This window comes from Quercus robur, chromosome 5, assembly GCF_932294415.1.
Source record: "Quercus robur chromosome 5, dhQueRobu3.1, whole genome shotgun sequence".
Lineage (NCBI taxonomy): Eukaryota > Viridiplantae > Streptophyta > Magnoliopsida > Fagales > Fagaceae > Quercus > Quercus robur.
Genome location: NC_065538.1, coordinates 77,064,268 through 77,086,971, shown reverse-complemented (window position 1 = coordinate 77,086,971; position 22,704 = coordinate 77,064,268). Strand labels below are relative to the sequence as shown.

The 22,704-nt window shown below is 34.8% G+C and overlaps 3 protein-coding genes across 4 annotated transcripts; 2 read left to right on the top strand and 1 right to left on the bottom strand.

Moving 5' to 3' along the window:
• Window positions 1-382: 382 nt before the first annotated feature.
• On the top strand, window positions 383-7,801 carry LOC126727186 (tyrosyl-DNA phosphodiesterase 1). Of its 2 annotated transcripts, none has more exons than XM_050432732.1 (16): window positions 383-572; window positions 682-864; window positions 977-1,192; window positions 2,441-2,653; window positions 2,912-2,972; window positions 3,496-3,572; window positions 3,670-3,927; window positions 4,421-4,510; window positions 4,664-4,798; window positions 5,163-5,312; window positions 6,175-6,278; window positions 6,611-6,651; window positions 6,733-6,836; window positions 7,179-7,259; window positions 7,382-7,532; window positions 7,599-7,801. In XM_050432732.1, exons 1-16 carry the CDS (start codon window positions 558-560, stop codon window positions 7,694-7,696), a joined length of 1,977 nt encoding a protein of 658 aa, XP_050288689.1. In that variant the 5' UTR covers window positions 383-557; the 3' UTR covers window positions 7,697-7,801. The 2 variants fall into 2 exon arrangements, with proteins under 2 accessions (XP_050288689.1, XP_050288688.1); XM_050432731.1 differs by having other exon boundaries at window positions 384-572; window positions 6,611-6,664; window positions 6,746-6,836.
• A 2,764-nt stretch (window positions 7,802-10,565) lies between these two features.
• On the top strand, window positions 10,566-11,461 carry LOC126729191 (ubiquitin-like protein-NEDD8-like protein RUB3). Its single transcript, XM_050434878.1, has one exon. The coding sequence runs from the start codon at window positions 10,619-10,621 to the stop codon at window positions 11,459-11,461; it is 843 nt and encodes a 280-aa protein (XP_050290835.1). The 5' UTR covers window positions 10,566-10,618.
• Window positions 11,462-20,302: 8,841 nt separating this feature from the next.
• Window positions 20,303-22,411, bottom strand: LOC126728742 (uncharacterized). The gene has a single exon (XM_050434528.1). The coding sequence runs from the start codon at window positions 22,409-22,411 to the stop codon at window positions 20,303-20,305; it is 2,109 nt and encodes a 702-aa protein (XP_050290485.1).
• Window positions 22,412-22,704: the final 293 nt, after the last annotated feature.

Below are 22,704 nucleotides of genomic sequence, written 5' to 3'. Positions count from 1 at the left end.
TGGCAAGAGACGGTTTTAGTGAAGTGTTCAAAAATCTAAGCATAAGCACTTGCCTTTCTTTGGGCTTTACAACTTATTGTTAGGGAGAATTGGATTAATGCTGTCATAGAAGGTGATGTTAAAGTCTGGATTGACAGTGGTGAACTAGTCCATTGTTTATTAGCACTATTATTTGTAATTTTCTTGAATTAAGCAAATTTTTTTCCAAGGCAAGTTTAGTTGGATTAGAAAAAATCTTAATTTTGAAGCCCACACTCTTGTTAAACTTGCTGTTAGGCTTAAAAGCCATTTTTGCTGTTATAAAATTGGTGGTTATCAAAAATAAAAATAAAATAAAATAAGGAAAAAGAAAAAGAGAAGAAAAGAAATCATGAATACGGTGCGTATAGTGGAGTAAGTCTTATTATGTGCAGAGTCATCTGCTCCTTCCTGGATTCTTGAAATTCTCTACTCAGTCTAACACTTTTCCAATTTCGAAAACCCTTTCTTGTTCCATTGTCTTTGCTCGCTCTCATGTAACCAAATCATCATCATCATCATCATCGTCGTCGTCATCAATGCCTCAATCTCAGGTCCTTCTCTTTTCTTCTTTCAATTTCAACAACTAATACCATATTATCTATCTATCTATCTATCTATCTCATTCAACATTTCCTTTTTATTTATATTCTTGTTTTATAGATTGGATATTTGGTTCCGCTAACTCAAAATCTAGACCAAGAAGACACTTCAATCCCAAAGCTCTCTCTCTCCAAAGGCCCAAATGTCATTGGCCGCCACAATGTTCCCATTTCAGACAAGAGGCTCAGCCGCAAGCACCTCACTGTAACCGTTTCCACCACCGCTTCTGCCAATTTGTTTGTGGTAACTAACTAACTAACTAATTAACTAACTTGCTAACTAACTAACTAACTAACCCCTAAAAACCCATCTCCAAAAACTTATGATTCATGCATTGTGTGGGTTTATTTTGTAGGAGGGTTCGAATCCCATTGTGGTTAATTCTGGGAATAAGAGAAAGAAGCTGTATTCTCAAGAAAGCACTACCATTGTTGATGGTGATGTTGTGGAGCTTATTCCTGGGCATCATTTTTTCAAGTATGTGACATGGGCTGGTGACAAAGGAGAGGAACCAAGTTTAAAGAGGTCGCGTCAAACATTTGACAATGTAGCTTTGACAACAAAGTCACAGGTGGGTGTCGTTAAATTTGTTTTTTCTGTTTAAAAATTTTGTCTTTAAAATAGAAAGAGGAAAAAAATGAAATGATGTAGAGAGAGCTGAAGCAAGAGAATTAGTCTACCATGGAAAGCCCAATACTATGTTGAATTGTGTGTTACAATGAACCCAATGATGGATATGTCATTTGAATAGGAATACAATAGGCTTAGTATTCCAAATGATATAATGCCAGATACTCTAGAATCTAAAGGTTTTTGATTAAGTAGGGCCAAATTGAGTACATAAAATGTTAGTTTAGTAAAAGTAAAAACAAAGATGAAGGGGCTATAAAACTCAATGGACAAGAGGTACCAAAGAACGAAAGCTTTCGATATCTTGAATCAATAATTCATAAAGATGGGGAGATTAAATAGGATTTGAATCATAAAATGAGAGAATGATGGATGAAGTTGAGAAGTGTATCGGGAGTATTGTGTTAACTTATAATACCTATTAATTTAAAGGGAAAATTTTATAATATTGTTATTAGACCAACTATGCTCTATGTTAGTGAATGTTGGACCGTTAAGAATTAACATATTCATAAAATGAGTGTAGATTAAATGAGAATGTTGAGATGAATAAGTGGAAATATACAAAAAGATAAGTTTAAAAATGAGGAAATTCCCTTAAAGATAGGGGTGGCCCCCATTGATGAAAAGATGAGGAGAGTCACTTGAGATGGTTTCTTCATGTTCAATGGAGAGCAACATGAACTAGTGTGAAGAAATGAGTTGCTTCAAGTTGAGGGAACAAAAAAAAAGAAAAAAAAGGAAGAGGAAGACCACAAATAACAGTAGTAAAAGTAATAAAAATAGACATGTCAATTAAGGAAGTAACAAAGAGTATGATTTGGATAGAATAAAATGATGGAAAAGAATACATATAGCCGATCTTGACTAATATGTTGAGTATCTATAGCCAACCCCAAAAATTTTGGGACAAAGAATTAGTTGTTAATATACAATAGGCTTAGTATGGTAATCCTAAAACCATGGTAGCCCATGGTTTTACAAAACTACAGTAAATCATGGTCTACATTATTTATGGTAATAGCCTGACATATATTGATATTCTAACATTTGTTTTGTTTGATACATGCATTTAGTTCATGCTTTGGTATTCATTTGCTTTGTATGTTAAGAAAAAACTGGTTAACAGGTTGAGCTCTGTTATGGGAAAGTTCTTGCTTCATTTTACTGTTTAATCTGATTTGTATAGGATGAGGTGAAAAAGAAAAGCTTAGGACAAGGGAGTGGCGTGGAGGTTGAAAATTATGGGAAGTACAATTCTAAGGGAGAGAGTAGGGAGGAGGCTATCCGTGATTTTCGTGTTTCTAATGACAAGTTACCTTGGACATTTCGACTTTTGCGAGTGAGAGAGCTGCCAGCTTGGTCGAATACCTCTTGTGTTTCTATTGGGGATGTGATTCAGGTATTAGCACAGTAAATTTTAATGATGCATTCTTGCCCTGATCTATTCTGTAAACTTTATTATGTTTAATGTTATTATTGTCTTTTGAGATTGATGTTACTCACTTACTTGTAACACTTTAAAAGACATAATAGATTGTCTATAAGATTGGGATATTCATTATATGGAGTGTAGGAGAAATGGAGCTATGGACTAGCTGATTGTTAAATTGCTTATTTTTCTTTGTTTTAATCATTTAATTGCTTGTATTTTTGGTAGGGGGATGTTCTCGTTGCAATCGTTTCAAATTATATGGTAGACATTGATTGGTTGTTACCAGGTGAGTTCTATTCACTTTGGTTCTCACCCTTGGTTTAGTTCCAACTTCCTCTCTGTATGAGCTGGATGGGTTCAACATCTTTGACTAGCAAAAACCTGTTGAGAAGTAGGTATATAAATTCATATAAGTTGAATATGGAAATAATGAGTGCATTTTTATGTTCAAAGATTGCTGCAGTTACTTTCTCGTGCTGTTTATGAATTTTTTATTAGTATTTGTTCTGCTTCTTTGGGTTTCTCACTGCTTGTTACATTGTCTTAATGGATGTATTGCCAATATTATGAATGATCTTTTCTTTTAGATCCTCGATTCTTTGAATTAATGTGATGCTTTAATTGCATTTTCGAATGTCATCCGTTCTTTGTGCAGTATTTTAAATCATTATGCCATTATGGGTATAGTTCCTTTTTTATCGTTGGCATGACCTATAGTCATCAGCTTGCGATTTGCTTGAAATTGATGCATTCTTAACTTTATATAGTGATGCCTTATTATTATTATTGGATTCCTTTTCTTGATGTAGCATGTCCAACACTTGCAAAAACCCCTCACGTGTTGGTTCTTCATGGGGAAGGTGATGGCACATTGGATCACATGAAGGTTTTCCTTTGTTCTATTAATGCCAATTTCTATTATACATTGAAGGTTTAATTTGGGGACATGGACAGTAATATTAGTAATTTTGACTGTTGTTTAGAGAAAGAAGCCGGCAAATTGGATTCTGCATAAACCCCCCTTACCTATTTCATTTGGGACACACCATTCGAAGGCCATGCTTCTTGTATATCCTCGGGGAGTGAGGATTATTGTACATACAGCAAATTTAATATATGTAGATTGGAACAACAAAAGCCAAGGTTTGTGGATGCAAGATTTCCCCTGGAAAGATCAAAATAGTCCAAGCAAAAGATGTGGATTTGAAAATGACTTGATTGATTATCTCAGTGCCTTGAAGGTAAAGATACATGAAGCATGTTATGTGGAAGATGTAGTCCTAATGGCTGTGTTTGCTTTCTTGATCAAATGTTGTAATATTTCTCCAGTTGTATTAGGTAATATTGCCCTGGAAGTGATGCCATGAACCCCTTTTTATATGCCTACATCATGGGCATTTTTTTTTAATATATCTTAACTGTTTGAAGTGTTCAGCTTTCTTCTGATTGCTTGAACTTTCATTGATTTCTTGCTTTGGGGATTGTACTTGTTACTGATCTCAGCTTATGCACTTTCAAAAACTTGTTGCTTAGCTAAGCACTTTTACTTTTTTAATTTTATTTTTTTCCCCTACTAACCCATGGATTCGGAATGTAGGCTCACCTGTGAGAGATTGTGGATAAATGGAGCTTGATTGAGATTTTTGTTGCTTCAAATTTTATACCCTTTATATATGCCACTATTTAGATTAACCATAATAACCTTGCTTTTTTCTTTTGGTTGACTGTTTGTAGTGGCCTGAATTCTCTGTTAAATTACCAGCACTTGGAAACTTCAATATCAATCCAGCTTTCTTCAAGAAGTTTGATTATAGTGATGCAGCGGTATTATTTTTCTTTCCCTTAGTTTGACAGTTTTTTTCCTTTTCTAAAAAGGCATTCAATTCTGTTAGGAGGATATAATGTTAGAATAGTGTCTATATGTGTGTAGCATGCCATAAAATGGGGGACATATGAAACTACTTGAACAATTTTCAGGTCAGATTGATTGCTTCTGTCCCTGGATATCATACTGGTACCAATTTGAAGAAGTGGGGTCATATGAAGCTACGAACTGTTCTCCAGGAATGTACTTTTGATAAAGATTTTAAAAATTCCCCACTTGCTTATCAGGTATAGTTGGAAATCTTTTTGACTGGTATGATGGTCAAATGGTAGTTGATGGTGGATGTAAATGCTAATTGCTTTCTGTTAGTAGGTGAAGAAATAAAATAATATATCATTCCTTTTATCTAAAAGTTTTCTTTCATTTGGTTTCTCTCTGTATTATGCTGTTCTATCTGGACCTGGTATTTTCATTCTATCCTCTTCTGCTGAACTTTTACGTGCATAATATTTGCAATGGATCTTTCAACAATGTTATGGAGTAATAGTGGTGATTGGTTTCTGGAATGTATCTTTCACAATTGAAAAGCTTAGCATCATGAATGTCATCCATTTTTTGAGGAATTTTTCTGATTGTACTGTGTCACTGCAGTTCTCTTCCCTTGGTTCTTTGGATGAGAAGTGGCTGGCTGAGCTGACTTATTCAATGTCATCAGGCTTCTCAGAAGATAAAACACCTCTTGGTCTTGGACAACCACGTATTATATGGCCCACTGTGGAAGATGTCAGATGCTCTTTAGAGGTACTACTGAGTAGGTCTTTCTGGCAGATCTTTTGACCGTACCTTGAAATGCTTGCCAGATTATAGTTGTCTTCCTCAAACTTTACCAGGTTTTGGACATTGGCTATTGTTGATCATTTGATTGACTCGGCTTTTTAGGTAGCAGGTGTCATGCTTATAGCTAAAAGACTTGACACCTTTATGAAAATCAATTCTGAAATGTTAAAACAACTTCCTTAGTGGAGGTAAGGGTTGACCATAGATAAAAGTAACTGGTCATTAAAGTTTTAGTAAATTCTTATAAAACCATCCTAGGATGCTGACACAGAAATGTAAGTGAGGTGATGAACCCGTTTAAGCCAAAAAACTCTGATTTTTTTTTTTTTTTTTTTAGTGATTCGTCTCCCTTTAGTAATATTGCAAGTTGTGTTATTTACCCAAAAACAACAGTGAATTGGTTTCAGACCACAGTTTAAAGATGTAGTGGCAAAGAAGCAACATGTCCTTGAAATGAAATATTAGCTAGAATGAGAATATTAAGATGGATAAATAGAAGAAAAGATATGATATGAAATGATGAAATTCATTTAAAGATGGGGGTGACTCTTATTGATGAAAAGATGAGGAATAGTCGCTTGAGATGATTTGATCATGTGTAAAGAAGACCAATTAATGAACTCACAAAGACCGAGTCAAGTTGACTTGAGTTGACAATTTCATTTCAAGAAATAGCTGCCGAGTAGAAATGAAGCAGCCTCTAGTTTCTCATGTCAATTTGAGAGTATGCAATCCATATTAGATTATTCTATCTATCCACTGCTTACATTTTAATACTTTTGAGTGTGGTTTTATTTATTTATTTTGTTCTTTCCTTCTTTCCCAGGGTTATGCAGCTGGCAATGCCATTCCAAGTCCACTAAAGAACGTGGAGAAAGAATTCTTGAAGAAGTATTGGGCAAAGTGGAAGGCAAGCCACACTGGTCGCTGGTATGTATATCTCATCACTAGAGACAGTTCAGACCATCAAAATGCTAATTAAGGTTGTATTTTTTAATTGAAAGTCTAGTAGAATGAAACTTTTGTCAATTGCTGTACTAACTTGTATTCTGTTATTCATACACATTTACTAAAATGATAACAAAAAAACAAAATCATTTTTTCATTTTTGTTATCTTAGATATGTTCTATTATCTGGCACAACAACTCATAGTATTTAGTGTTCCTACTTTGTATTAGAAAACATTAGCCCTCACTATTTTTTTTGTTTCTTTGAAGTATTTTTAATGACTAACTTATAATCATTCTTTTCAATGTTCCAGTCGTGCAATGCCACATATAAAGACATTCACCCGGTATAATGGTCAGAAACTCGCGTAAGAGTTCATGTTATGCCTATTTTTGTGCCTGTTTTTATATTTGAGCATCAACTGTGAACCTATAGTTTTCTGCAACAGTTGGTTATTGTTGACTTCATCAAATCTTAGCAAAGCTGCCTGGGGAGCTCTCCAGAAAAATAATTCTCAGTTGATGATCCGTTCTTATGAGGCATGTATATCAATAATATCACTATCTGAAATATTAGTTTTGATCTACACATGTAAAGTTTATACTGAATATGAACAACTTCATTTTAAAACTCACCTGTCCCAATCTGTTTATCTTTGAATTAATGTTTATATTACAACTCATAATCCCACGGGATAGCACGATCGGCTAGAAAACACATCTCATGAAGTAGAAGTCACCAGTTCAAATCTTCCCTTCCCCCTTGGGCCAAAGCTTTTAAAAAATGTTTATATAACAAATCATTGAATCTTTTCCTACTCTTTGCTCCAACTGAAGGGTTGACATTGTAATTCTATGGTTTCCTGTGTGTGATACTTTCAGCTGGGAGTGCTATTTTTGCCATCTTCTTTTGAAAGATATGGTTCTGGATTTTCTTGTACAAGTAATGGGGATATAAAGGAGGTAATGGCTATATCCTGGCTTGTGAGTCTTTTAGTCATCTGAATATTTAAACATATCGTATTACATTTAGATGGTTATTGAAAGAAAAAACATAGCCAAAAGAAAATTTCTGTGAGTTTCAGGATAAATGCAGATCATTAGAAAATTCTGAAGTACGGAGAACGAAACTAGTGACTCTGACTTGGCAAGGAAGCAGAAATGCAGACTCTTCATCTGATGTAATTCCATTACCTGTGCCTTACGAGCTCCCTCCTCAACCATATACTTCTGAAGGTATGCTCTGCCCCTCAGCCATTGCTGTGCTTATGCGGGTCTCATCTAACTTTATTTCCTCTGCAGATGTACCCTGGTCTTGGGATCGGCGATATACCAAGAAAGATGTTTATGGTCAAGTTTGGCCACGACAAGTACAGCTTTATACTTTCCAAGATTCCTGACATTCTTAATGTATATATACTAAAATTCCTTCATTACTGGGTGCTCTTATTTTTCTTCACATATTTTCTTTACTGTGAATATTAAATGCGGTCTAGTTGCATGCCTTTGCGCTGTATTAGATGAATATTTTTGAATATTTTAAAAACATGATTTGATGCATAGATCCATATGAGCATAGAAGAACATGATTTGTGAGCTGCAAAACTTGGTCAGAGTTATTTTGAAAAATACAAGTGATCTCAACAGAGTACACTTAGGTCTTGTCTAAGTTCTCAGTAAGGTGTGGTCAATGAAACGTGGATGCTTTATTGTAGAAAATGCAGAGGTCCTTATGTGTGGTTTAAAATTCCCAGGGTATTTCTATTATATGTCCGCTACTATCAGGAAAACTAATGTCAAATTGCCCGATACAATAGGATAGAAGTGGATTAAGTGACTAGTTTGTTTGTTGTGGTTGTATTGCTGACAAAGAACCCACAATGATTGGCTTGGTTTACCATATGAGCATGAACGAAAATTATGTTTGATTTGATGAGCTTTTCTAGTTATGAAGGCTAGTTACTTGTTCCTCATATGGCTGATCAACCACACCCGCACTTCTCTGACTCGGAGCCACCCAATCTAAAATCTGCCGGCTCCGAAAGTTGTTTTGGTCAACAATGAGTTAAAATCAACAATACCCAATCATATCAGGTTGAATATCGACTTCTCCATATGGAAATTCAGCAAACTTAACCTGTCTAAAGAGCATTTCCCAATACCAGGCATTCCCCGTCATTGTCATGCCATCGTTCTTGTTTGGCTTGATCTTTGTATGAGCTCACAGAGATCTTGGGATCTCCATCATCTCATGGTGATACCACCCAAATCTCTAGCTCTCTCGTCAAGATGCCACCTAGATCAGTAGCATTTCAAGACGATCCATAGATTTTTGTATTGGACCATCAATTGCTATTGATCGAGGCGATCCATAGATTTGAGTATTGTACCATCGATTTAAGCTATTACCGGATTGGTTAATAACTTCCATATGACCATGGTCGATCGCAGTCTATCCGTAGGTTGACACTAAACCTAATAAGTTTGATCGACCCTTGATCAACCCTGGTTATCTAATTATGCTGTAAGCGACTAAATTTCTAGTTTGAAATAAATCAAACAAGTAAAATAATTTCACAAATGCGAATTTGTATTGATGATTGTGTGGTACAATTCTTTGAAATTACAAAAGAGTGATCATTTGATTTGATCTCCTTGAAAGATTTGTTGATTGGATTTATAGTAATGTGGTTTTGACTTGAACACAAAATATCCTTCAATTTGGTTGAGGGATGGATCGAAGATTGCTGAAACGGAATTACAATGAATCTCTGGCTATGAGCTTGTTTAGAAATCCTTTGTTCTTCGTGTTCTTCGTGCGTTCTTTGTCTTCGAAGGTTTGTGGTGGAAGTTCTTCGGAGCTTTAGAGGCTTGAATTCGTTGAGCTTCACTGATTTATGATTTGTTGATGTTTTCAGACACTTTTGGCTTGATTCCCGCGAACTTTAGGATCTAGGCAGATGATCTGGATGATTCTATTTCGAATGTTCTTCGATTTTGGGATTGAAGTTCTTGAAGGCTTTGAGGCTTGATCTTCGCAGAGCTTTTTCACTTCTGAATTCTGGTCTTTCTGAATCTTGGTTCCCTGAATCTTGGTCCTTCTAAATGTCTCAGGAAGGCTTCTATTTATAGGAGTTTTGGGGTGGGTGAGCGACATGTGGCGGAACTTGATTGGTGACGCATGTCACAGCCTGATTGGTCTGCTTGTGTCATCGCTTACACGTGCTGGACTGCTTGAGTCATCACTTACACGTGCTCTGATGCGTGATTGGTTCTTGCATGACACTTGGCAAATTTCTGTTGGCTTCTGAATAGTGATAGCAAAACCTAGCAGCAATACATGGTGCTCTGTAATTGGCTATATTTTGTGGACTTGATAATGTGACGTGTCAGCTTGTGATAGGTTGGGAATTTTCCCTCTCTACATATGCAAAAATTAATTGACGTCTTTGTAGCCTTGGAAGCATACCTTCATGCCCATGGTAGTGAATGTAGCCTTTGTGTCCTCACTATTAGCTTCAAGCTCTCAATTCAAAATTAGTTTGATTCAACTTTATGTTTTTGGGCATTTCGAAAACTTGTTTTTATAAGTGTGTTTTGCAATTGTAGCTTGAAGGGTGCAACCCAAAATGCGTAAAATCAAAAGGTGGGGTCATTAAGTGCGATTTTGAAAACTTACCAAGCACTAAAATGTGCCTTTACAAAATGCTATTGTGTTTTTTCCGCAAAAAATACAAAACCAAAGTGGCCACTCAATATATTATATATCTAGCACTGCATCAAGTTATCAATTTTTCTGATTCTAAAACAAAAATCAAAGTTAAAATTTTTTCTGAAACTCATAGGTCCCTAGAGACAATATCAGCATGTGCAATGCCTCCATTAGATGAGATGAATCAGCATGTGAATTAAATGAGAATCAGCATGCATCTGGGCTCTTAGTTAGAGACAATATCAGATACTATTACTGAAAGGGGAATCAAAACTAACTATCACGAAGATTTTACTGAAACAGAAAAAGAGAGAAAATCGAAGGAGAATTCTGTGCATTATTTCCTAAGAGAATAGTTACAAAGTACACAACAGAAATGAGGAGCTAAAAGCCTAAACCCACCTACAATCCCTATTTATACGAGCTAAAATCTTTTGCATATATATAGCAAATTAACTACCTCAGCTATTTGCGTGTAACAGAACCGTAACAGACTCCAATTACAACAAATTACATTATCTACATTTACATTGCATTTTCACAAATCCACAAAACAAACCCACCTATACCTATCTTTATTTCACGATCTCTCTTTCTTTCTAATCCAACAATGGATGTGATTTTTGAGCCCCAAAGAGGAAGATCATTCTCTATTGAAGTGGGTTTCTTTGATACTATCTTAGAGATCAAAGAAAAGGTCAAAAAATACCAAGGCATACCCGTGTCCAAACAAACCATAATCTTCAATGGCAATGTCCTCAAAGACGACCTCAACGTTGAACACACCGAAATCCTCCAAAACTCGCACATTCAACTCATGATCGCCGCCTCGGAATCCGACAAATCTCCCGAGAACTCATCATCGCCCTCCAAGAAAATCCAGCTCAACGTGAAAATCCCCACGTACAAAATGCATGTTCCTCTAGAAATGGAGGTAACCGACACGGTTGGAAAGTTGAAGGAAAAGATTCAAGAAATGGAGGCTGTCCCAGTTAACCGTTTGATGATTCATTCGAGTGGTGCGGAGTTACAAGACCACAGGTCTTTATGTGAATGCGAGATTTCGGAGAATTCGGATATTGATGTCAGTTTTAGGCCTTCACCAACAGCAGCTTCACCGGCTGCAATGGCAGCATTGTCACCGTCGCCAGGGCCGGGGCCGGGGCTGGGGCCAACGACGTTGTTGGGGTCGAAGAAATTGAAGCTGCTGGTATTGCCGAAATGCGGGACGAAGAAGATTCCGGTGGAGATGAATGCATCGGATAATGTTGGGGAATTGAGGAAGGAGCTGCAGAAGTTGCAAGAAAAGCTACAGTTTAGTCTTCCACAAGAGGGTTATTTCTTTATTTACAAGCAGAATGTGATGGATGATGATAGGTCCTTTAGGTGGCACCATGTTGGGCAAGGTGACACAATAGAGGTCTTCAATGGGAGTGTCACTGGTGGTTCGTAAGTAAGTTTTTTTGCTCTAACGCTATGTGCTAGAATAATTTCTTGGGAATTTGATAGTTAGGAGACGGGAATTTTGATTTGAGTTGAAAGCATCGAAATACAAGTTAGAGGTACATAGTTCTTTACGTTTATCATGTTTATTTTCGTTTTTGTTTATTTCTTAAACTTTAAAATAGACATTTTTATTGAAAATATCGAAATACAAGTTGAGATATATGGTTATTTACGTTTATAATGCCTTTTTTAATTTTTGTTTGTTCTCTATTGAATACACTGAAATATCGGTTGAGGCACATGATTCATTGTGTTTATAATGCCTATTTTAGTTTTTATTTGTTTCTTCAACTTTAGAACAGATTATTTAGAAGATTTTGATTTGGTTTCAAGTATTTTTCCAAGACATTGTTCATTGGCTCATTGGATTATTTGTGTACTCATGATATCTGTGAGTAATTACTAAATATGCCGTCCAATCATTTGTTATTAGTAAGACAATAAGTTTTGAGCACATTATTCCATGTAATCCATTTTTCTTCATATTCTTTCTTTTTCTATGAATCATTTGTTAACTGTTTATATGGTAATGAATATTCATTATCATATAAACAGTTAACAAAATCATTTGCAATTTTTTTTTTCAAAAAAAGAAATTATTTGAAAATTATTTGGGTCAATGAAATACATAACTCAAATGCTTAACATCATTTTGATAAATATGCTATTCACATAAATGATAATGTGATGTAAATGATAGTGTGATACAAGAAATACTTCTTCCCATAAAAAAGGAAATACTTCTATCACCACTTTTACCATTATAGTTGATTGATTTTAAATCAATTTTTAGTTGTGATTTCAAGAAAAATACACAACAAATTAATGAAGGAGATGATGTTTCCTATATTTCTTCATTCAGTTAGCTAAAAATAAAAGTATGTATTGTCTCATATACATTATTCTAAGTTAAAATGATTTTTTTTTTGTTTATTCAAAATATACTATACATAATTACATATTATATATGGAAATTAAATCTAATAATTGAATTTTTTTTTTTGGAGAGGTATCTAATAATTGAAATTATATAGAAAAATACTAATAGATAAAAAAAAAAAAAATGCAAGATTATAGTAAAAATAAGAAATTATTGATGCTTAGTATAAATATTAGAAAAACATGGAGCTAGAAGTGTACATTTGGTTAGAGCTTTTTAGGCCAAAATCACGTTGGTAATTTCCAATAGCCATTTTTAAGCATTTGATAATATTTTGAAATTGTGCTTTTCAGTCTTAAGTGTATTTTTGCATTGTATCTCTTGAACAATAATGACAAATTCTCACTTTTTCAAAAAGCCCAAAATAAAAGAGTCGAGCCAAATACATCCAAAATGTTTCACTGTCTTCGTATTTTGCCATTTCGGGCCCAATCCGAAATCCACTACAATTAGTTTTCATTGGCATGGGGGTGAGTGGCCAAGGCAAGAGACAGTTGGTTGGATACTTGGTGTAATGGCCCAATTCAAGACACATGTATTCATTTTTTGTATAAGACCAATCCAAATCCAACCATTCAGTGGGAACCTTAGAAGTGTAATTTGTGCTAGGATTATCTTGAACAGTCGATAGGGCCATGTCAACTTTGTCAAATCTTTACAAACACATAATTCTGAGACCAGAAAACAAAAGGAAAATTTGAAAGGAAAAAAAGAAGAAGAAATATTCTGCCCATGTCAAGAAATAAATGTAGCTTAACTCATGCCAATTGCATGTTTTGTATTTGCTTACTGATCATGAAAATAGTAAGAAACTTGGAATAACAATGACCTATGCAAAGTTGGGTTTTCTCACAATTTAACAATAGTTCTGTATGTGAAGTTAATAGGAATTCCATTGAATAGGTCTTTCATTTTTCTTTATTTTTTCATACTTCTATTTCCATTGTGATTTTATTTTGTTCAACCATATTTAGAATTGGGATTTGCATGAAAAGAATATATTCAACATGCTAATAACACTGTAACTATCGATCCCCACTTATGGCATCATAGATAGTAGGTTTAAAAGCTAACAACAAATCTTCATTCTCCACAATTTTATTTTGATAATAAAGGGATAGCATTTTCCACCATATTGAGACTTGGCATATTAATTGTATCATATATTTCTCTAGTTAAATTTGAGGTCAAACCAACTTCACATATCTTAGACTATGTTCCTTCCGGATTCTCACCTTCAAATTTCTCGGCCAGTATGCATTTTTGCCCTCTATAAACTTCTCGTTATGATAAACATGTGTGATAGTTAAATTTCATTTTATTTTGTTATTTAATTACTAATACTCTCTGTGCTTGAATTTTTCATGCTTTAAAGTGTGTTTTCTAAAATCTTATGCTATTATTAATTATATATACTAAAAAATGAATTGGTTCGTGTTTTGCAGACTATGGTAATCAATGTTTTATATGGAGAATTCTGCTATCTTGATGAAATTCCACGTAATGCAAAAATCGTTGACATAAACTGAAGGTCGAGAAAAAAGTTTATGTCCCATGGGTTAGGCTAGACCTAGCCTATAATGAACAGTTGGTATAAGATGAGTTGGCTGTAAAGTATTATCAAATTCCTCCTGGAGCCAAGCTCCAACTTAGTTCAGTAATTCGAATTTTGATAAGCTGTATAGCTTAAGGGTCAAGGAATCCATTAACGTTGGCTACTTGAAGGAGATGCTTCATACAAAGTATGGCATTGATGTTGAATATAAGACACTCAAATTTTAAGATGGTCATAAACTTGATGATCGTGCGATCTACTGTGTGCTTCCAAAATTTGTAATGGATCTACGCTATTTCTTGGGATTTTTTTTTTTTAATTTTTTAATTTTTTTTGAGAATGGAATTTTTTGTGATTTAGTGGGTTTGGTATATGATATACTAATAGTACAAATAAATGCATGAAGCATATGATTAAATATTAATATAGGGAATAATATTTTTATTATATAATATTAAAATCCAGTGGTTTCTTGAAGTATGTTTAAATAAGGAATCTGCCCGCCAATGGATTATTATACGATGGTTAAGAATGTAATAAACATATTACCAAATTTACGGTTAGTTTTTTGATATATTATATGTTAAATAACCTACTGTCAAGGGTCAAGATCTTTATAATTTAGTGTTAATACTTGATTCTCCTATTACCACCGCACATCCTTGGTGTAGTGGTTACTCCATAAGTATAAATGCTTGTGGAGTGTGGAGGGTAAGGGCTGGGATTCAAGTCTCCAGAAGGGAGCTTTACATATATATACACTTAGATTAGATTAGAGTAGAAATTCTATCTTGTATAAAAAAAAAAAAAAAAAAAAAAAATACTTGATTCCCCTGATAGGGAGAACCTAGATTCAAATTCAAATTCCCCAGCCAAAAAAAAAAAAAAAAAAGTTAGATAACATACTTTGAGACATAAGTCGGACTACATGCATCATAATTAATCTATGGTGTAACTGTAAATTTTACCAGTGCAAATCCAAATAATTAATGTATAACAAGAGTAATCAATCAGATTTAGTGTAGGAACTTAAGTGTTATTTTGGCTAGGACCTGATTGAACCATTGAAAAAGAAAAAAGGCCTTACTCTTCAACTGTTTTAAATGCGAAAAAACAAATTATTCTGCCATCAATCAGTTTGAATCAAACCCAACAAAAAACCAAACTTCATCCTAAATCTAGATAAAATCCTAGGCACGCAAACAAAACTCACAAGAATTCTTAATAAAGATTCAGTTTTTAATTAAACCCAACAAAAACCAAACTTCATCCAAAAACCCAGATAAAATTCTAAGAAAACAAACAAATTTTACAAGAATTATTAACAAAGATTCAGTCAATAATCAAACAAAGGTTTGACTTCAAACCCATCAAACAACCAAACAAACCAAGTCAACGTTTCCCAAAAACAAAAACAAAAACAAAAAGACTTTAGTTTTAGGCAATTTTTCGGAGTCCCATTTGTACACAGATTAAAGATGATATCAAGCTTAAGCATTTGTCCAATAAATCCTCCTCTTCAAATAGCATAGAATAAGCTCCTTGTTTGTCGGGCAAAACCAAAACCCAGATTCCCTATTTCATCTACTTGAAGCAAGCATTTGGAGGTTGTCATTGAATGGTTGGGGTCACCAGTATGGATTTCACGGTTGGGCTTGGGGTTGTAGGTTTGGGGATTTTGATTAACAAAGACTGGGGATTATGATTTCAATCGGGTTGTGTCAATTGAGGGAGTAGGGGACGTTTTTATCCTTTCAAAAAATTATTATTATGTGTGTGAATCATTATGAGCCATGTGTTCATAAGTATTTTTAAATAAAATAGTTTAGTCTAAATCAAATACCATGTTAACATTCCGTTAGTCAGGTACTATATAAATTAATGGATTTAGATGGAAGGACAAAAAGCATCACATTTGACAGACAAAAAGCAAGGTTTTGAAAATTTAGGGACTAAAAAACAAACCTTTGTGAAAGTTTAAGAATGAAAATGATATTTTACCTAAAAGAAAAAAGACAAAAGATAAAAGATTTCTAACCAAGTGATCAAAAAATAAATAATCCTAAAGATTTATTGTTGCTTTATTCATGCCATATTACCAATTATTATATTTTAAAATTGCTCACCATACCTAAATATACTAATTATTAGATACTTTTGATATATTATATTAGATATTTTCTCCTTTGTCATTTATGACGTATCCATAATGAATGAATATGACGGATTACTGTCAATGTGCCTTGGAAAGGAAAAAAAATTTCTCTCTAAACTAAACAGAATAGCAGCTTGCCGCTGTATAAGACTACGTTTGGATAGGGCGCTTTTTTTTTTTTTTTTTTTTTTTTTTTTTTTTTTTTCACGCGTTTTTAAGTTTTTTGAGTGCTGTGGTTACTGTTTATGTACTGTTTAATGAACAGTAACCGTAAATTTTGACTTTTCCAATTTGTTTCAGCCAATCACAGCACATCGTGTACTGTTTACAGACCCACAAATTTTACTTTTCAGTAACTTTTTCATTAAAAATGGATCACACGATACTATTCACACATTTAAAAATTATTTTACTACAGTATTTTTCAGTTTTCAGTTTCAGTTTTTAGTTTTCAGCTGTATCTAAACGGATCCTTGTTGCCACAATTTAACAACATTTGCGTTAAGTCCACTAAAACTTATCGAGCGTGGCCTTTTTTTGTTATCCAATACTGCTGTTTCCATTGAGATTTTATTTTGTGTGATCAGTTGGGACAAATTTTGCTTGGAATGATGTCACTCAACATATTGATGAAATTGCAGCAACATCACCCTTATGGCATGTCATTGTTATTAAAAACTTGGCGAAACTATACAATTGGTCCTTGAAGTTTACCCTATGTGCGCAATTAGTCCCTCAAGTTTAAAGCGAGCACAATTAGTCCCTTAAGTTTTAAATCTGAGTTGTATTGGTCCTTTCACTAACTTCTATTAACGGTGTTACTTACGTGGCTAACTTCACAATGACTTGACATTTTCTTTAATGATGTGACGTATTTTTAATTAAAAAATTACAAACTAATTGAGAAAAAATATTAACCGGTGTTTACCAAAAAAAAATTCTATATTTTCTATCTACTGTAAAAACCCACAACGAGAGAGAAAGGGAGAGAGGAAAGAAATCAAACCCCAGTAAAAGAAAAGGAATAAACCTGTATAGGGAGACATGGATGAATACTTCAACCAGTATCCCTCAGCCACAACAAAAAATAGCAAATATTAAATAAATAAATTGAATTAAATTAAATCAAAGATATTAGTATGGAATTAACAGAGCGGGCAGTCCAGAGGTGAAGTCTGGTGAGAAGGGCAGAGATTTCAGCGTGAGAAGCGAGGATAAGGTTTTTGGGGAAGTATTTGGGGGATCACTCTGAATGTCACTGAAGCTATCAACCACAACCAATATCAAGGTTGTTGCCGCTGCTCTGTCTTCTTGTTTTGCTCTTTAGGTTTCAGTTCTTTTGGGTTCTCACCACTCACCAAAATAAGTGGTCAACAAAAGCACTGTTCACACAGTTGCTTCATTCTCTGCTTCAATGGGATAGTGAAAAAGTGACAAACTCTCCTTTATATATTTATTTTATATATAGAGTATTGATAACAAACAAGCAAATTATGAAAAGATAAAATTTTCAGAGGAAATAAAAAATCAAATACCCATTAAAGTCTCTCTCTCTCTCTCTCTGAACACAACTTTGCATCACTCACATTCATTCTTTGCTTCCTCTTCTGATATCATGAGATCCCCATCTCTCTTTCTCTCTTTCTATGTCTTCCTCGCACTCTCTCTGCTATTACATAACTCATTCTTTGTATTCTTAACACAAACAATTGCTAAAACAACCGAAACTCTCCCACCCACCAATTACAATTTACAAACATTTCTTCGCAAACTGGTTGTACGACATGTCGCATTCTGCAAAACCCATACAAGAAATTTCCAGCTTTGACTCCTTAACCACTCGGTTCCATGACTCACTGAGTTGCGACGAGAACAAGCCCGATTTCCGCGAGCTCGATCTGGCCTCACCAGTCTCTCCCTTGAGAACTCGTGGCTCAGTGGCCAATGGTGCACTCACTCCAAGCTCAAGCTCCAGCTCTTCTGGCTCAGCTTCGGCCAAGAACAACAACAACACCCAGTTGGCAAGCAGATCGGCGGCGGCTAGGGCATGGAATTTCAGGCGGGCTGGGGTTTGATTTCTTTCCTCTCTCCCTTTCTCTCTCGTTGTGGGTTTTTACAGTAGGTAGAAAATATAGATTTTTTTTTTGGTAAACACCGGTTAATATTTTTTCTCAATTAGTTTGTAATTTTTTAATTAAAAATATGCCACATCATTAAAGAAAATGTCAAGTCATTGTGAAGTTAGCCATGTAAGTAATACCATTAACAGAAGTTAGTGAAAGGACCAATACAATTCAGATTTAAAACTTAAGGGACTAATTGTGCTCGCTTTAAACTTGAGGGACTAATTGCGCACATAGGGTAAATTTCAGGGAGCAATTGTGTAGTTTCGCCTAAAAACTTTATTCTCTCGTTTTCCCCTTACCATACATTATGGATATTCGGACCCTTACCCTTGTCTAGATATATTTTTATTTTATGAGCAGTGTTTATTATAAGCATTTTATTGTACACACATTTACACAATTACTCACTTTCACAATTTCTAGGTTGGAAATCGTCGTGACTGCTTTTTCAAATTTTTATTATTATTATTTTTTTGTACTCATAAATTTTATGTTATGAAAATAATCTATGGGAGTTAATTACCTTTTTTTTTTTTTTTTAGATTAATACTATTACCAATGTTCTGAACCTGAATGTCGGATGATACTTTTGGACAAAATTTCACAAGATATAACTAAGCCAAGAATTTTTCAGGTAGCGATTTTGAAAAATTCTTGTAAATTTTTGTAATGGTGAAGGTTTTTGTAAAGAATTGAATATGGAAACACTATTTATAAATAATGGGTATGATCATTCAATAGTTTCCCCTGAAGAGTCACCTTGGTTGATTCAAAGAATTAAAAATCCTTTCATAGCTCTTAGTCTCTTACTAACCGTTTAAGACAAGTTTCTTTCAAAATTATGTAGAAATTGTTTCTGCCCAGGGCTCGTTCAAACGGGCCTTACGCTATGCTTGAGGGGGCTTTAATGAGCCGCTTAAGTAGCCTTTAGGTGCCCCTCGAGTGGATGTCTATTCGGCTTGTCTCATCTTGAAGTAAGTGCCAGTTGCACTCTCTATTTGTCGGTTGGTATTTAAATAGTGCTGTTAGAACTAAACGCACACAAAAGTCGCTCGAGAGGAGAAAATTTACCTTGCATTAGATGCATGTCATACCATCTCGCTTGAGAGGGCTTAGGTCTTGCTCGAGTGGCCCACACTTATTTGTGGGGTCTATTCTTATGCATGAGGAAAAATTACATAGACCCGATGCGTATAATATTATCTTGCTTGAAGTGGCTTAATTCTTGCTCGAATGTTCCACTAAAATTGATTTTTATTTAAAAATTTTCTCCGTTTCGTTTACCTTCCAAAAAATACTTACTCATGTTTTAACCACATTGTTTATATCTATATATATACAGCAACAGCAAAACGTGTTTAGGAAGAGCAATTCAAAGTAGACCTGGCATTCAGGACAGGGTGCAAATTTTTTCCCATCACATGGCATACCATTCAAACGAGACAAAACAGCCATTCCAAAACTTCATGGTCAATTTAAAACTGTTGTGGTGTAGAATGACATCTTATCTCTTTCTTTTAGAAATTTAAAAGTGACAACTCTATTTAATATTAAAAGAAAAATATTCCTTTATACTCGTTCACATTTACTCTTTTACTTACATATTTACAATTAATACTGAGAATGTTAATATTTTAATACAAAAAATGAATGTAAAATAGTGAATATGTAAGAGGAAAAAACATTACGTCACCGTATCCTAGAAATATCTAATAATTTTCCCTTAAGAATAGAAATGATTGTAATGTCTCTTTTGTGGATCAACTAATTAATATAACACAAGGATGCAATGACAAGATTAAAGAAAATACACACCGAATTAAATGTACATAATATATTACATACCCACCCACATATTTGGAGAAGTGTATACAATTTTATTTATTTATTTTTACATACCATTTCTTATATAGATATTTATATATTTCCACTATACAAACACAAATACAAATGCAAGATAAATCACACTATCATACAAGCATAGAGAAAACACACGTGGACAAATGCATTAATCAGACATTCTGAGCTAAGTCTCGATTGAGTATGCCTGCATGAGAGAGTAAAGCCCACAAGTGAGTCACAAACTCTCCTCCCTTAGTCAGGTGCTCTGCATGAACGGTTGTGTCATCGGAGGGACTCACAAACAACATCATATCTGCCCAAAAATCTGCTAGAATTTTCCATCTCAGTTCATTGTCAGTTATGTCTACCAACAGTTGCTTCCCAAGAACAGCACCTCTTTTAATAATTGTTTCTCCAGGATGATCATCTTCGCCTAATCTCATCATCTTGTCATACATAGTTGCTGGTGAGTGGCATCCCTGGAGTTTATCCCTGGCTTCTTGAACTACCTGGTCAAACATAAATTCTATAATATACGCATGATCAGGTAAAAATCTTGGAGCAAAAACCACCAAGTAGGCACAGTATTTAGATAATGCAGTTGCCACAATGAAGTGTTCGCTTTCCCTTTGAAGGTTGGCTTGTCCCCAATTTATTTCACAAAGACAAGTAGCTATATGCCAGACCATGATAACATGCGTTTGTGTCTCAAGTCTACATGCCCAAGAGAGTTCATTCTTGACCCCATTTCGCTCCAGAGAAGTTTCCCCATTATTCAATTGCTGTTCGTTGGCCTTTAGGGAGGCAATAATTGCTTTCTTCACTTCCAGAGATAATTTGATCCGACTGCTTTCTTTCTGACCTTTTCTAGAAATATCTATGTAAGGAGAGGCCCAAGAATTGGAAGGGTTATGGTTAAAGGATTTAAGTAGATCATATTGGCCGAGTTTTTGCTCCCAAGGTTTTAACCATTTCTTATGGCAGACAATTTGTATAATCTTCTCAATGAATTTATTGTTTTGCCATGAAGGGTTTTTAACATAAGAGCAAAGCCACTGTACCTTAGCCCAATCGGAGAAGTTGACAACCCAAAATTGAACAACTTCCATGAAGAGGATAGCTACTATAACTATAGCTGTAACTCGCACATCAACATCTCGCCCACTTACTGTAAGCAGGTTCAAGTCTCCATTGGGTGTATGGTAATGCTTTAGAATGTGAGCAGCAATTACAGAACCAATTATGATAATAAGCAACTGCATACTTTTAAATAATGAAAATCCCGTGGTAGATAAAGCATAATAATTTGTGTAGAAGAAATCATATAGAAATGCGAGTTCGACCTCAATTACTCGGAATGCTCTCTCGTGATCACCTTCTTTGGCAAGTAACCCATGCCGAACAAAATTCCATGTCTTCAACTGGGAGCTTTCAGACATGGAGTATCCTGCAAATCTACGACAGAGAAGCCTGAACAATGCACAAGAGAGGCAAATGTCCTTGAGTCGGCCGTCTGAATCTCCGGTAGAGCTTAAGAGACTCCCTTGGCATTGCCAGATCATCTCAATGGTAACAACTTCATTTGCAGTCTTCAAATGATATTGGTAGAGTGGTGGGATAACTTCCATGTTTTCCTTGTCTACGCCTTCCACCCAATACTTGTAGCCTTTCATGCATGAGGGATCTACTTCATCTTCGTTGCTCAACGTATGCTCATTGGCCATGAAGTCTGCAATTAGTTTGGTATTTCTGACCAAACCATCTGTTCTGCTAGCCAAGGTCAAAGCTTCACTTCTTAGTGACGTCCTTAGCAAAGCAAAGAAATAGAGCGGTATCATAAATTTTGTTTCATGACTATACGTACTCATCAACCAGGCCAGCCCATAATATTTAACAAGCACTTCCATGTTATATCTCCTCCGATTCTCATTGTCTTCAAGGCTGTAGGCAGAGATGCAATCTGCATTTCCAGAGAAAATAAGCAAAAATATCGCCCAAATAACAAACAATTCATTTTCAAAGGATGCTGACTGCATCTGGCCAAAAGTGTAGGTTATCAGGTACGTAGGCAAAACATAAGCTATCCATATTAAAATTTTGAGAAACACACTGTGGCTACGACGCCTGTATGATCCGAAAACCACAAGAAAGACTATAAAGATTGTTATCACAATAATATATGCTTCAATTTGCTCTAGCTTATGTCGAGCACTCACAACCCCATTATTTGGAACATTAGTGGCATTGTTTAGAACCAGAGAATCATTTTTAAATGCCATTATGTAATGCCCTCCCAGTATACTCCTGACACCAAAATTTATGCATGACTGGATACTTATAGAAGTCCTACATTTTTAAATTAAGCTGAAGAGATTTGAAAAGGTCAAACTAATACTTCAAATTGTAGAAATTTGAAATGGTTAAACAAACACTTCATATTGTATGTTAGGATAACTTTTTATAAAAAATACCGAGAGTGATGGGCCATCTGCTCTTCAATAGGGGGAAATATTGGGAAGGAAAAAACCTTTCAAAATAACCATAACTCTATCGGAGCATTCAGATACAAAAC